The 14,956-nt window shown below is 39.6% G+C and overlaps 1 protein-coding gene across 2 annotated transcripts in view; it reads right to left on the reverse strand.

Annotated features, from left to right (window-relative positions):
* Positions 1-14,956, reverse strand: part of DNAH11 (dynein axonemal heavy chain 11) — a 371,336-nt gene that overhangs the window by 78,514 nt on the left and 277,866 nt on the right. The window contains exons 64-66 of one of the 2 annotated variants that reach the window (XM_070369750.1): positions 7,679-7,914; positions 6,272-6,394; positions 5,700-5,762 (exon numbers count right to left, since the gene is read on the reverse strand). In XM_070369750.1, the coding sequence (XP_070225851.1) occupies positions 5,700-5,762; positions 6,272-6,394; positions 7,679-7,914 (422 nt within the window). The remainder of the gene's footprint in view (positions 1-5,699; positions 5,763-6,271; positions 6,395-7,678; positions 7,915-14,956) is intronic. The other variant, XM_070369751.1, reaches the window with a different exon arrangement.

Consider the following 14,956-nt stretch of genomic DNA (forward strand, 5'->3'; position numbering starts at 1 on the left):
CTATTTCTGCTTTACTGACTATGCCAAAGCCTTTGACTGTGTGGATCACAACACCCTGTGGAAAATTCTGAAAGAGATGGGAATACCAGACCACCTGACCTGCCTCTTGAGAAACCTGTATACAGGTCAGGAAGCAACAGTTAGAACTGGACATGGAACAACAGACTGGTTCCAAATAGGAAAAGGAGTATGTCAAAGCTGTAAATTGTTATCCTGCTTATTTAACTTGTATGCAGAGTACATCATGAGAAAATGCTGGGCTGGATGAAGAACAAGCTGGAATAAAAATGGCCGGGAGAAATATAATAACCCCAGATATGCAGATGCCGCCACCCTTATGGCAGAAAGTGAAGAAGAACTAAAGAACCTCTTGATGAAAGTGAAAGTGGAAAGGGAAAAAGCTGGCTTAAAGCTCAACATTCAGAAAACTACGATCATGGCATCCGGTCCCATCATTTCATGGCAAATAGATGGGGAACAGTCAAAACAGAGGCAGACGTTATTTTCTGTGCTCCAAAATCAGTGCAGATGGTGACTGCAGCCATGAAATTAAAAGACGCTTACTCCTTGGAAGGAAAGTTATGACCAACCTAGACAGCATATTAAAAAGCAGAGACCCATGCCAACAAAGGCCCATCTAGTCCAGTAGTTATGTATAGATGTGAGAGTTGGACTATAAAAAAAGCTGAGTGCCGAAGAATTGATGCTTTTGAGCTGTGGTGTTGGAGAAGACTCTTGAGAGTTCCTTGGACTGCAAGGAGATCCAACCAGTCCATCCTAAAGGAAATCAATCCTGAGTGTTCATTGGAAGGATTGATGTTGAAGCTGAAACTCCAATACTTTGGCCACCTCATGCAAAGAGCTGACTCATTTGAAAAGACCCTGATTCTGGGAAAGATTGAAGATGGGAGGAGAAGGGGATGACAGAGGATGAGATGGTTGGATGGCATAACCAACTCAATGGACGTGAGTTTGGGTAAACTTCGGGAGTTGGTGATGGACAGGGAGGCCCGGTATGCTGCAGTCTATGGGTCACAAAGAGTCGGACACGACTGAGCAACTGATCTGAACTGAACTTCCACCTCTACTGTCGCTGGCTTAGTTTAGGCTCATACTATGTCTCAACTGGACTACTGCAATTGTTTGCTAATTGGATGGACCCTGGCTGTTGGTCCATGTGCCTTTAATCAATACTCCATACTGCCAACGTGCCCTTTCAAAAAACATAAATCTGATTGCATTATTCTTAGCATGCTAAGAGTCTTCACTAGCTTTCCCACTGACTTCTGCTCATGATTCTCAAGTGAACATACAGAAACTCCAGATGTGTTACTCCACGAAGACAAGGTCCCTTGGTTACAAACCATGGATACTGTCAACTAGCATTATGGACAGGAATGTGCCCCTTCAATGTGCTTGGGGGAAAAGCATTGTAACCAGGGAAAAGGCCAACCTGTGGGTCATCTGTGGGTACCCAAGGATACTCACATTCTGGGGCCTGACAATCCAGTCCCACCTTTCTCAGTTCATACACCTTTTCCCCCAAAATGGGGCTCTCCACATATTTGAATCTTAATCGCAGTTCCCCGAAGCTGCTGGGCTGATTAGTATGTTTTAGTACTTGGTATGAGTCTTCTCATTCCAGAATTCTCTTCTCCCATTTGTCTGACAAATGCCCACTGACCTTTTAAGATTCACACTAAATGTAAATGTAACACAAAGTCTTTCCAAGTCTAAACCACGGAGCAGATGACTCTCTATCGTGTATACTTCCGTCATCATACCCATGGCATGTATGACTTGTGCTGTGTATAGGTCTGACTTCCCCCTCAGGAAATGCAGCTTCCTTAAGGGCAGGGTCTGTACCTTGGGTTCTGAATCACTGACCACCAGTACAGGGCCTGCCTCTGGCAGTTCTCAGAGAAGCCTTATTCAGTGACTGACACAATTTGCAAGGACTCAGATTCTCTGAATAACAAAACTCTAAAAACATCTAAAGAAAACTCAAGGTACACAAAATTACCTTCATAAAAGCAGTTGTTGCCACTCTTATGAAAGAGTTTAGGAGTTAGAAGTGTTACAGTAACAACTGCATGCAATAAACTCCATGTATTATATTCTTACAGATCATTTAAAATTTTCTTCAACTTTTAAAAACAGCTACAATGACATGATCAATTCTACAAAGCCTAATCAGTTCAGATCAGTCACTCAGTCTTTTCCGACTCTTGGCGACCTCGTGGACTGCAGCACACCAGGCCTCCCTGTCTATCGCCAACTCCGGAAGTTTACTCAAACTCATGTCCATTGAGTCGGTGATGCCATCCAACCACCTCATCCTCTGTCGTCCCCTTCTCCTCCCTCCTTCAATCTTTCCCAGCATCAGGGTCTTTTCAAATGAGTCAACTCTTCACATCAGGTGGCCAAAGTATTGGTTTCAGCTTCAGCATCAGCTTCCAATGAACACTCAGGACTGATCTCCTTTAGGATGGACTAGTTGGATCTCCTTGCAGCCCAAGGGATTCTCAAGAGTCTTTTCCAACACTACAGTTCAAAAGCATCAATTCTTCGGCACTCAGGTTTCTTTATAGCCCCAACTCTCACATCCATACGTGACTACTGGAAAAACCATAGCCTTAACTAGACAGACCCTTTTTGGCAAAGTAATGTTTCTGCTTTTTAATATGCAGTCTAGGTTGGTCATAACTTTTCTTAGCACATATTCAGGAAAGATTATTAATTTGGAATAAATTGCCCTGGTGTGATATTTTGTGATAAAGAATTTGATGCTCTATATAAAACAACTTGTTTCTGAAATACAAATAAAAAATACTCTGGGATTCTTTTACTTAACTATATCCATACTGAGAAAAAAATCAGGACTCAAATTTATCAGTCTTTGGATGTTTTAGATTATCAATATATACACACATATATAGGAACTTTCCTGGTGGGTCAGTGGCTAAGACTCATGCTTCCAATGCAGGAGGCCTGAGTTCCATCCCTGGTCAGGGAACTAGGTCCCACATGATACAGCTAAGAGTTCGCATTCTACAACTAAAGGTCTTGAGTGCTGTAACTAAAAGATCCCACATCTCACCTGCTACAACAAGGTCAGAGTTTCCCAGTCTAGCCATAACTAGACTGGGTACAGCCAGATACATAAATAAACATTAAAAAAATACATATATATATAAAGAGAGAAAGACAGAATTTTTTACACCTAAATTGTGTCACCAAAGGTTCAAGTTAAAGCTAAGAGAATATGTATTTCACTGACAAAAATTCTGTGTCTTTATAATAGAGTCAGAATCTTAATAACAAGGATTACACTTTAGTGACATCCAAGATTTTGCACTGTATTTTTAACACATCAGATATGGCCACAATTTTATTTACGTCAGGGCTGCAGTTTGTCAAATGTCTTATTAGACTCTTCTAAATGCATGTATGGGTAAATTTTGGTTTATTAAACAATTATAAGTTGTCACTCACTGTAAATGGATTTAATTGGTGAATTGTATAATAAATACTAATCAGTTAGAGACTTTTTACAAAATAGAAGTTAGTCACCCTTAAGCAGACCTATTTTCATTTTAAATTGACAGGAATAATCCAGTGATGAAAAGAGAGAAAAGACACCTTTGAGGCAGAAAGTGGGTGCCAAGGAAGAAAAGTATTGGGGAAATTCTGAAATTACACCTCTGTGAAGAAAAACAACAAAAAAGAGAAGGAAATTCAGTGGAATAAGCCGTGGCAATGTTGGTTTCTTGAGGGAAGAGGCACAGAGAGCTTTGGACATGCCACAATCTCCAGTGAGCCCATCCAGGCTCAGTTAGAGACAGAACTACTGGATCTGACCTTTTACACAATTACAGAGTGACATGTTGCCTGCTGGGTAATGGTTCCCTGTTCCTGGAAGGATGTGATGGAGAGATGGTGTTTGGGGCAACAGCAGCACTTGGAACATCATGCAGGTCTCAGCAAGAGTGTGCCGAGTCTACCACTGCTGCTGGTATGGGATGTTCTTAGGGATCCACTAGTGAATTCTTTTTTATCCTAATGGTTTTTATATATATATATATATATTTTTTTTTTTTTTTTTAACATATAGGAAAAAAGAGAACTAGCACAGTAAACACATGATTTTGTACATGCTATGACTTGGGGTGAGGCTGAGTTTTTTAAAAAAAAAAAAAGTGAATTTAAAATAGGTTTTTAAAAATATTAAGTGTACTCAAAATGGATTACAGACCTGAATGTAAGGCCAGACAGTTTAAAACTCTTAGAGGAAAGGAAACTCTCTGGCACAAATTGCAGCAGTATCTTTTTTGACCCATCCTCTGGAGTAATTCAAGTAAAAACAAAAATAAACAAATGGGACCTAATTAAACTTAAAAGTTTCTGCACAGCAAAGGAAACTATAAACAAGACAAAAAGATAACCCTTAGAATGGGAGAAAATATTTGCAAATGAAACAACTGACAAATGATTAATCTCCAAAATAAACAAAAAGCTCATGTAGCTCAAAATAACAAACAAACAATGTATATACCTGTGGAGGATTCATGTTGATATATGGCAAAACCAATACAATATTGTAAAGTTAAAAAATAAAATAAAATTAAAAAACAAACAAACAAAAAAACACAAACCCAATCAAAAAATGGACAGAATACTTAAATAGACATCTCTCTAAGGAAAACATATAGATGGCCAACAAATACATGAAAAGATACCCAACATCACCAATCATTAGACAAATGCAAATCAAAACTACAATAAGGTATCTCCTCACACAGGTCAGAATGGCCATCATAAAAAAAATATATACAAATAATAATGCTAGAGAGGACGTGGAGAAAAGGGAACCCTCTGGTACTGTTGATAGGAATGTAAATTGATATAGCCACTATGGACCACAGTACAGAGGTTCCTTAAAAAACTAAAAACAGAATTATCATATCACTCAGCAATCCCATTATTGGGCATATACCCTGAGAAAAGCATAATTGCAAAGACACATACAATTCAATGTTCATTGCAGCATTATTCACAATGCCAGGACATGGAAGCAATCTAAATGTCCATCAACAGAGGAATGGATAAAGATGCAGAGCTGTGGATGGACCTAGAGACTGGTGTAAAGAATGAGGTAAGTCAGAAAGAGAAAAACAAATATTGTATATTAATGCATATATGTGGAATCTAGAAAAATGGTATAGATGATTTTATTTGCAAAACAGAAATAGAGAAACAGATGTAGAGAACAAACATGGATACCAACGGGGGTGGGATGAAATGAATTGGGAGACTGGTATTGACATATATGCACTATTGATACTATGTATAAAATAGATAATCGCCTACTGTATACCTCAGGGAACTCTACTCAGTGCTCTGTGGTGACCTAAATGGGAGGAAAATCCAAAAAAGAGGGGATATATGTACACATAAAAGCTAACTCACTTTGCTGTACATTAGAAGCTAATACTAAATTAATAAAAAGTAAAAATATTAAAAAAATAAGGATACAAGTGATATGCACTTGAGGCAAATATATTAAAAATGTTTTCCAAAGTACTGAGGGTAGAAAAACACTAGTATGAAGTAATAAAGGAGCAAATACTCTCCTATTTGTGACAATGCATTATTGGGGTCTATAAATCAGGAATTGGGTAACATGAATCTCAACCTACCAAAAAAATAGCCTGAACATCTGGATCACGTCAAGTTTGCTTTGGTCTTGGAATGTAGGAGCCCTGGAACGGAAACTCAGAACTATCACCGAGAATATTTCAGCAGGACTTCCTTGGTGGTTCAGTGGTAAAGAATTCGCCTGCCAGTGCAGAAGCCATGGGTTCAACCCCTGGTCTAGGAGGATCAGACATGCTGCGTAGCAAGTAAGCCTGTGTGCCACAACTATTGAGTCCATGATTGGAGCCCAGGACCTGCAGCTACGGAGCCCACACACCCGAAAGTCCACGCTCCACAAAAACAGAAGGCACCTCAACGAGAAGCCCGCGCACCCCAACTAGAGAGCAGCCCCTGCTCACTGCAACGAGAAAAGCCCACCCAGCAATGAAGACTCAGCACAGCCATAAACAAATAAATACAATTATTACAAAAGAATATTTCAATATATTACATTTCATTAGGAGGCCATGAAATAGAAGCTGATGATCAAACTCATGTGTAGTGCAAAACACACCATCAAAAATTATCTTTAAGATTATTTTTAATAATAAAATTATTATTCAATAATACTTACTTTCCCTTTTTAATCGTGTTCCTACCAAGCAATGGATCAAGGACTGGATCTATTGTTTCCTCAAGGTTTTCAATTAAGATGACGTCTCCAAAGGCCAAAGCAGTTTCAATGTCATTCAAAAACCTTAAAATTCAGTCAGAATCAAGAAAAAATGTAAATAAGCATAGGGAAAGTATTCAAAATTATTTATGCTCAATTATATTTAGTTTAATGTAAATATTTTAAATGGGATTTAGAGAAAACTGTTTTATAAAGTAGTATTTTCTTCAACTAAAATACATGGAAATTAAAGATTATATTAAGATCAATTTCAGTTATATGTTCCAAAATGAAATTCAGTAGTGTGAACTAGTAAGCCCATGTGTAAATTACTTTTGACGGTAATCACGGTAAAAATAAATAGAACCTACCCAAACACAAATCACTCCAGTATTCGTGCCTGGAGAATCCCATGGATGGAGGAGACTGGCGGGCTATAGCCCATGGGGTCGCAAAGAGTCGGACATGACTGAAGTGACTTAGCATGCACCCAAACATTATAAATTTAAATTATTTCAACAGGTCCTCTTGTGAAAAAAAATTCAAATTAAATGCTTTGTGGTTTTATCAAATTTTCATTTTTTTAAATGGTTAGATTCAGTCATGTAGAGAACTACCATTCAATTTCACTGCCACTCTCCACAAATAGTCTTTTGCCTTCAAGAATAATTTCCTCCCAGTATTCAGATCAGCAAGGAGACCATTTATCTGCACAACTGCAGACATTCCTTATTTCATTTTACATGTCAAAAATGATGGAGGGGTAAAATTAAGTATAAGTAAGTCTAAAATTACTTATTTGGCATTAACTGAAGACCAACTACATACAAGACATTTCTGTACTTATCAGAAAACACTGTCATGCCAACCGAGTGACAGAAAATCTCAGAGCAGATTCAGATCTCAAAAGTGATATGCAAAGCTTAACTAAAAAAATTATCTTCAGGCACTCAACCTTGGGAACTGAGCTGTGTTAAAGCGCCATTGTAGGCAAAGTACATATTTAGCAATGTAACTGGAAACCTCATTAAGCCCACGGGGCAGTTGACAATTCTTGGGTTACCAAATGCCAAAGTCCTAAAGAAGGATTATAATGCCTCGTATTTCCATTCTTGGTCATAGGAAAATTTTCCTTTCACATGCATTGCGTGTTCTAACCTTCCAACAAACTTCTTCAGGTAAGTGATGCACGCCATCCAACGTGAACACCGTTTCCACAGAGATCCTTTATGTGAGTAGGCAGACAAACAAGTTGTACCAAATTATATTCCAAAGTGGCAGAGAGGTCTAAGAAATGCCAGGACTTGGTAAAAAAGAAACCCACTTCCAGCAGCTCAACAGAGAATCGACCCTTCCGATCTCACATACCCTTTCTGGCCCAAGTGTGTGACTTTCAGGTCAGTCCCATACTTGTTCTTGATCCACTTGATCCCTTGCTGCTGGGGGTCGATCAGCAGGGGCCAGCGCTCACAGTGCGTCAGGATGGCGGCGTTCTCCGTGGACATCCTGTCACTGGGCAGTCCCTCGTTATTCCAGGTGGCGGTGGTGGCATCATCCGTCAACATGGCAATCACGTCCACGCCTTCAGTTATTGGGATGGAGACCTTGAGAATCAGAGTCAGGCAATCAACTGCCAGAGTAGCAGAGCACGACAGACAAGAAAACAATAGACCAAAGCCAAGAGAACACATATGAGTTCTCCTATAACTCTCAAAAGCCAAATAAAACTCTCATTACAAAATACAACTCAACCTAGAAAGTCTAGGGTTTATCTCTCAGAATTCTGTCAACTGCAGCATTCAACGTCTGGTTTGCTACTGCATCTATCTGGCTTCAAGTGAAAGGGACTTCACCCTCTACACACACCTACAGCAACCCAAACAAGGTGAGAGAAATTTAGACTCCAGGAAGTATGGCAGGACGACAGAAATGTATTCGCCCAATGGAGTAATCACCCCACATCAGCAATACTAAAATGCACTCTTTTGCTCAGGCATTTCATCTTTTTCTGTAGATCAGCACTACAGAGAGATGACTTCTCTGTCTGGGGTGGCTTCATGGAATGTATTCAGTCCACTGGCACTCCATCAGCCTGCGGTTGCCCAGCAGCCTTGACTCAGCCTCTCCTCTGAGAGGGAACTGTCTCCACTGTGACAGTGAAAAAAGTAAAAGTGTTAGCTGCTCAGTCGTGTTTGATTCTTTTTGACCCCATGGACTGTAGCCCTGCTCTGTCCATGGAATTCTCCAGGCAAGAATACTGGAGTGGGTAGCCATTCCCTTCTCCAGGGGATCTTCCTGATCCAGGGATCAAACCTGGGCCTCTTGCATTGCAGGTAGATTCTTTACCATCTGAGCCACCAGGAGGAGCATTGAAAAGTAGGGAGTTGCTGGTGGAAGGGATAAATTAGGGGTTCAGGGTAAAACAGATAAGCAACAGGGATTTCCTGTATAATCTAGGATATAATATTCAATATCTTATAATAACCTACAGAAAATCATCTGAAAAAATACAAATACATAACTGAATCACTTTGCTGTATACCTTAAACTAACACAATATTGTAAATCAACTATGCTTCAATAAAAATAGAGCAAAAAAGAAAGTGGGAAGTTGTCTCCTTTCTAAAAGAGAGAGAAAGGAGGAAAAATCTATTTTAAAGGTAAGGATCAGTTCTTTACAAAATAGACTCAATTTGAAAAAAAATAAGCAAGATTATAGAATGGAATTTATTATGGAATTTGTTCGCTTGGTCATCAATCACCAAACATTCACTAAGCACCTCCTACATACATCTTGAGACTCCACGGTCAGCGAGATGAGTAAAGAGCTAGTTCCCTGGCTGGATCGGGGGGCCAACAGGGAAACACGGCCCCACAAGAGACAGCAGTAAGAGCCGGACCTGGCTGAAGCAGCCAGCGGGGGCTGGAACAGTGGTAGAGGTGTCTGACTTCTTGGTTGGCCACAGAGCTTCCACAAACAGAATGCTGGAAGAATTCCCACAGTGAAGCTGGGATGCAATGTGAGGTTAGTACAGGAAAAGTTCGCATAAAATGCCTATTGTTCTTGACAATGTTATCTTATAAATATATCAAAATCTCTCTCCTAGTACCAGGAACAACAAACCTTGGTATCTGATTCCACACACAGGTTCCTTAAAGACACAAGCATTCTCCTGTTAGCAAGAGCTCAGTGGCTTTTATTTCTTGCCTTCTAATTAATACAATTTGAAACAACTGGAGGCTTAAGATAATGTTAATTTTTGAAGCATTAAGGAGTAACAGAAGGTACACATACAGATCTTGTATCTGAATTCAATAGTTTGCATTGTTTGCCCACCTACTGTGTACATAGCACAGTGCAGGGGATGAAAGCGAGTTTCCCTTTTTTAATGGCCACTTTAACCTACTGGGTTGGCCAGAAAGTTCATTTGAGTTTTTCCAAGATGTTACCAAAAAACCTGAAGGAAATTTTTGGCCAGTCCAATAGTAGGCAAAACAAAGCAGGTAACTCACACTAAAGAATATCATAAATACTATAAAATACTTTGAGACTTAAAATTTTAGAAACAAAGTTTAGGATATTTGCTTTATAGTATTATGTTCAAATAGGCAGGGATTTGTATGACTACACAGAAGGTTTTTCATCAAGAAAAATCTAATAGTTACAACATGGTTATCACTTTCACAGTAAGTTTTAACCTAAGTTCACACTGGGGAAAATAAGCCTCAATTCATATATATTTTTTTAATCCACTCTTCTTTGCAGAATTCCTTGAAGGAGTATGCAGAAAAGAATAATAGTTCAGAAACCAAGAGCAAAGAGGGAGTCCAAAGTCAGCCTAGCAAGTCAGTATCTAACTGCTTCATTAAATAGTGCAACATGCTGTCAGTCAAGATGGAGCTTAAAAAAGGAGGAGGAGGAAAGAGGCTCCCTTCTTAAGAAGCTTTTACTAGAGAGAAGCAGGCTGGAAGGAAGCACACGCCCTGAGCCAAACTAGACTAATCCTAACACCAAATACCAATCAGAATCCTCTGGGAACTGATCCCAGGGCCTATTTCAAAGGATAAAAGGGAACTTCCTGATGAGGTAAGACTCCCAGTTAACAGAACAAGTGATATTTGTAAGGTTTTAAGTGTTTACAAAATTTACTCATATACATTTCCTCTGTTCCTTGCCTCACTTAACTCTTATAGGAGTTCTGCAAAGTAGGTCTCTCCCTCCCTCTTTTTTGCTTAGGACACTGAGACTTGGTTGACTCCATGTATAGTAATTCCATGTATGTGTCTGTCTATAAACTGCGAGGTCAGAGTAATGAGTGGAGTGCAAATGCCTCCTTGAACTTGGCCATGCCTTCATTTGTCTGCCCAGCAGATGATGGCTTCGGACGGAAACAATTTTGGGTAACAATTTTATTTGTACCCTCAAGGTCACATATGCCCACTGTCCCTGTTCTTTTCACTTACCACCCCTTGCCATCCTCCAAACTCATGGCCCCATTGCGGCACTTCCTGACAACTGTTCCCACAGCTCTTGTGATCTCCTAGTCTTATTTGGGTCAAACTCTCTTGCTTTCTCCCTCTACCTGCTTGTCTCAACCCAAACTCAGCTCTTTCCTAGGACATAGCCTCTCAACCCCAGGCTGTATATTAGAATCACACGAGAGCTTTCAAAGCTGCCGATACCACCCCATCTCTAATGATTCAACTTCAACTGGCATCAGTATGTTTTAAAAGTTCACTCCCACATGATTTAAATGTGAAGCTGGAGTCCAAGAATCACTGCCCTAGGGTCTCATTTTCCTTGAGGGCTTTCTCAAGTAGATTTTCCATTTTCTTAGTATTCCTACTACTGAAAAAGCATATGGGGGTAACAGTGGTCACTCTTCTTACTCCCCTGCACATCATCCAAGACCCCAGAGCTCTTCTATCCTTAAGTAAAAAGCGACACATTTGAGGCTCATGGAGTCCAGCCATACACTCCTCCTCATCCGAAAGCCTTAGCTACTGGTCCTTCCCACTTTCCAAGTTTGGCTGCCAATCTGTGACTACCTCAGTGCTGGTAGACATGTCGAATCCACTCTCCAGCCTTGACATCCTTCACGCGAAAACTCTGCATTTCCTTTCCACTCTAGCATTCTGGGGGAAGAGGCAGGGGGAGAGGAAGATGCCAGAACCAGCTGTGACAATCACACGACACCTCATCCCTCGCCTCCCTTGCACATCCTCCACACTCAAAAATGCTGATATGTTTTGGCAGGGTACTATACTATCTCCTTTTTTAAATTAATTAAATTTTTTTTTGGCCAAGTCACAGAGCATGTGGAATCTTGGTTCCCTGTCTAGGGACTGAACCTATGCCCCCTGCGGTGGAAACTTGGCGTCTTAACCACTGGGCCACCAGGGAAGTCTGCCTATCTCCTTCTTTAGATGAGAGGTGCTGTTCCAGACCTTAAAATAATCTGAAATTATTTCATTATTGAAACCTAAACTTCTAATACCCAATTCTTGAACCATGATTATATATACTTCTTCTCACACCTCTGGATACAACGTTTGCTCTTATCAACAGTATTAAGACATCAGGTCCTTTATCCACCATGTATTTTTCATTGTGGCAAAATAATTGTATTATAAAATTTGTCATCCTAACCATTTTGAAGTGTACAGTTACAGTAATATTCCTTCAGTCATAGTAAGTACATTCACACTGTTGTGCAATCACCATTACAATCCATCTCCAAAATTTTTTCATCTTCCCAAGCTGAAACCCATACTCATTAAACAATAACTCCCATTATTCACTCCCCCCAGCCCCTAGTAACTACCATGATACTTTCTTTTTCTATGAAACTGACTTTCTAGGTACATCATGTAAGTGGAATCACACAATATTCGTCCTTTTATGACTGATTTATTTCCCTTGGCATAACATCTACGAGATTCATCCATGTTGCAATGTGTCAGAATTTCCTTCCTTTTTAAGACTGAATAATATTCCACTGTATGTATATGCCACATTTTCTTTTTCCATCCATCTGTTGATGGACATCTGGATTTCTTCCACTTTTTGGCTATTTCTGAATAATGCTGTTGTGAACAAATGTAGACTTACCTGAGCCCTTGCTTTTATTTCCTTTGGCTAGTAGATTCCCCAGCCAGGTTGGATTATATGGTAATTCTATTATCTCAATAGATGCAGAGAAACTGTACCATATATTTAAACACTAACTTTCAACTCCACTCACATCTCTGCCGAACCTAAGATAGAACCTTCCATTCCTTAATTGTTCTTCTGACTGTCACATGAACTTCCCTGCCTTCTTTTCCTTCTGGCTTATCTGCCTATCATCCTGTATACCCTGGCTAAAGTAACTCTTGTCCTCTCCTTTTGGTCCCAGACTGTGAGTATTGCTGATGAAAGCTTTATTACTGTGACTACAAATTTATCTTTTCCAAATTCAACTTTGGCTTCTCCAAGTTGCTTGGCAAGGCTTTAATATTTATTCTCTGATTGCCTTCAATGGATACTTTTTGATGTTTTTGCCACCCTCCTTGCAAACATTCTCCTCATTTCAATTTTCTTATCTTTGGCTGATTAGCACTGCAATTTCCTGCTTCCTGAAGAGAAGAGAGACCAGCAGCTACAACTACAACTTTCTATCAGCATTTCTGCCTGCCTATGTTCCCCTTTCCTCCAACTAAGTTCAAGGAGTCTTGCTTCTTCTATTGGAAAGTCATTCCCTTTTCCTCTATTCTTATCCCTTCCCAGTTCCTGATGGATCAGACCTCTTCCCTGTTTTACCATCAGTAATTCCTTTTCCATTCCTTCTTTGAAAGACTAGAAACGTGTTCTAGTCCTACTCATACGAAGAAAGAAAAAAAAAAAAAAAACCCTTCACTTACCTTCATGTCTCAACCAGGCGCTTCTGTTTACCCCCTTCTCTTCAAAGCAAATTCCTACAAGAATAGCCTATCTTTTCCACCTACTTCCTGTATAACTCAGTGCAGTCTGCTTCTGGCTCATTACGCCCTTGGGGTCAGAAAAGACTTTTCATCCTTCCAAGTCTGACGACACTTTCAGTTCCTAGCTACTCTCTCACTTGTCTCTATGGCTTTGGCATCACTGATCATCCCTGTCTTTATACTCTTACCTCCTATGATACCACTCTTGCCTTGGGCTTCTCCAGTCTCTGACTGCACCTTCTTCATCTTCCTCAACTTCGTACTTACGTGTCAGCACTGACTCGGCTCACTTCACTCTAAACATCTTCTCCAGGTGATCTAACCACGTGTAGTTTCAAGAACTATGTGTACATCAGTGACTCCCAAATCTCACTCTCACCCAGTAATGCTCTTGTCCAGTTCTCTACTGGTTATTGACACTTGTATGTTTTAGAGACACTTCAAAACCAAACTCCTCATCGTTTCTCCTAAAATGATTTTAATCTGAGGGACTGGCACCTGCATATATTGACTTTCTCCCCGTCAACCCTTACACTGTCTCATCAGCTCTGCTTCCTTGCTTCCTCTGCAATCACTCTCCTGCTTGTCACACCCACTGTCATCACTGTGTTCATTGTCTTCGGGGCTATCACTCTTAGTTGGTAACAAGAGTCTCTTTCCCCGCCAAGTCACTGCTTTTTTGGTGGCCAGTGTGAGCTTTTCAAATGGATAATACTGATCATGTCATAGACCTGCTTAAAATCCTTCAATGACTGCCCATGCTTAGGATTAAGTTCATATTTCTTTTCTCAGCTTGTTACATGGGGGTTATAATATGGCCCCTCACTGATTCTGTAATGTTTATCTACAATTTCTGATTTATAACTGTACAGTTCATCTACATTTTAAGTTATTTAACATTCTAATACTTAAATCATTTGGAACTCTTTTTATTTCCCATGAAACCATAAAGGAGAGCCCTAACTATATTTCAGCCCAAACACTTGGTGAGTTGTGCTTCAGCATTTACTGCATAATCTATTACTTCCCCTACTGATCTGAAATACACATTGAAGCATACATTTATTCTAAAATATGTAGTGATAGGCTGGTAGTTTGTCAAAGATTAAATATAGAGGTACCATACAACTCAGAAAATTCCACTCCTAGGTATATGTGAAAGAGAAATAAAATGTGTCCACACACAAAAACTTGTACATGAATAATTCAACTGTTTATAGCCACATTATTCATAATAATAAAAAAAGTAGAAACAACCCAAATGACCATCAATGGATGAATGGATAAATGAAATGTGATATATCCACATTTATATTCCAATAATAAGGAATATTATTCAGTCATAGAAAGGGATAAAATACTGATATAGGTTATATCATTGATGAATCTTAAAAACAAGCTAAGTGAGAGAAGTCAGTCATGAAATATCACATATGTTCATGCATATGAAATGTTCAGAACAGGCAAATTTATAGATACATGAAATAAATTAATGGTTATCTATGCCCAGTAAGGACTGGGGGATTGTGGGTGACAGCTAATGGGTATGGGGTTTACATTGAGAATGGTGAAAATGCTCTAGAATGGACTGTGATGAGAGCTGCACAGCTGTGTGACTGCACTAAACACCACTGAATCGTATGCTTTAAATGGGTGAATCATAAGGTGTATAAATTATCTCTC

Source organism: Bos mutus, chromosome 4 (genome assembly GCF_027580195.1).
Source record: "Bos mutus isolate GX-2022 chromosome 4, NWIPB_WYAK_1.1, whole genome shotgun sequence".
Classification (NCBI taxonomy): Eukaryota; Metazoa; Chordata; class Mammalia; order Artiodactyla; family Bovidae; genus Bos; species Bos mutus.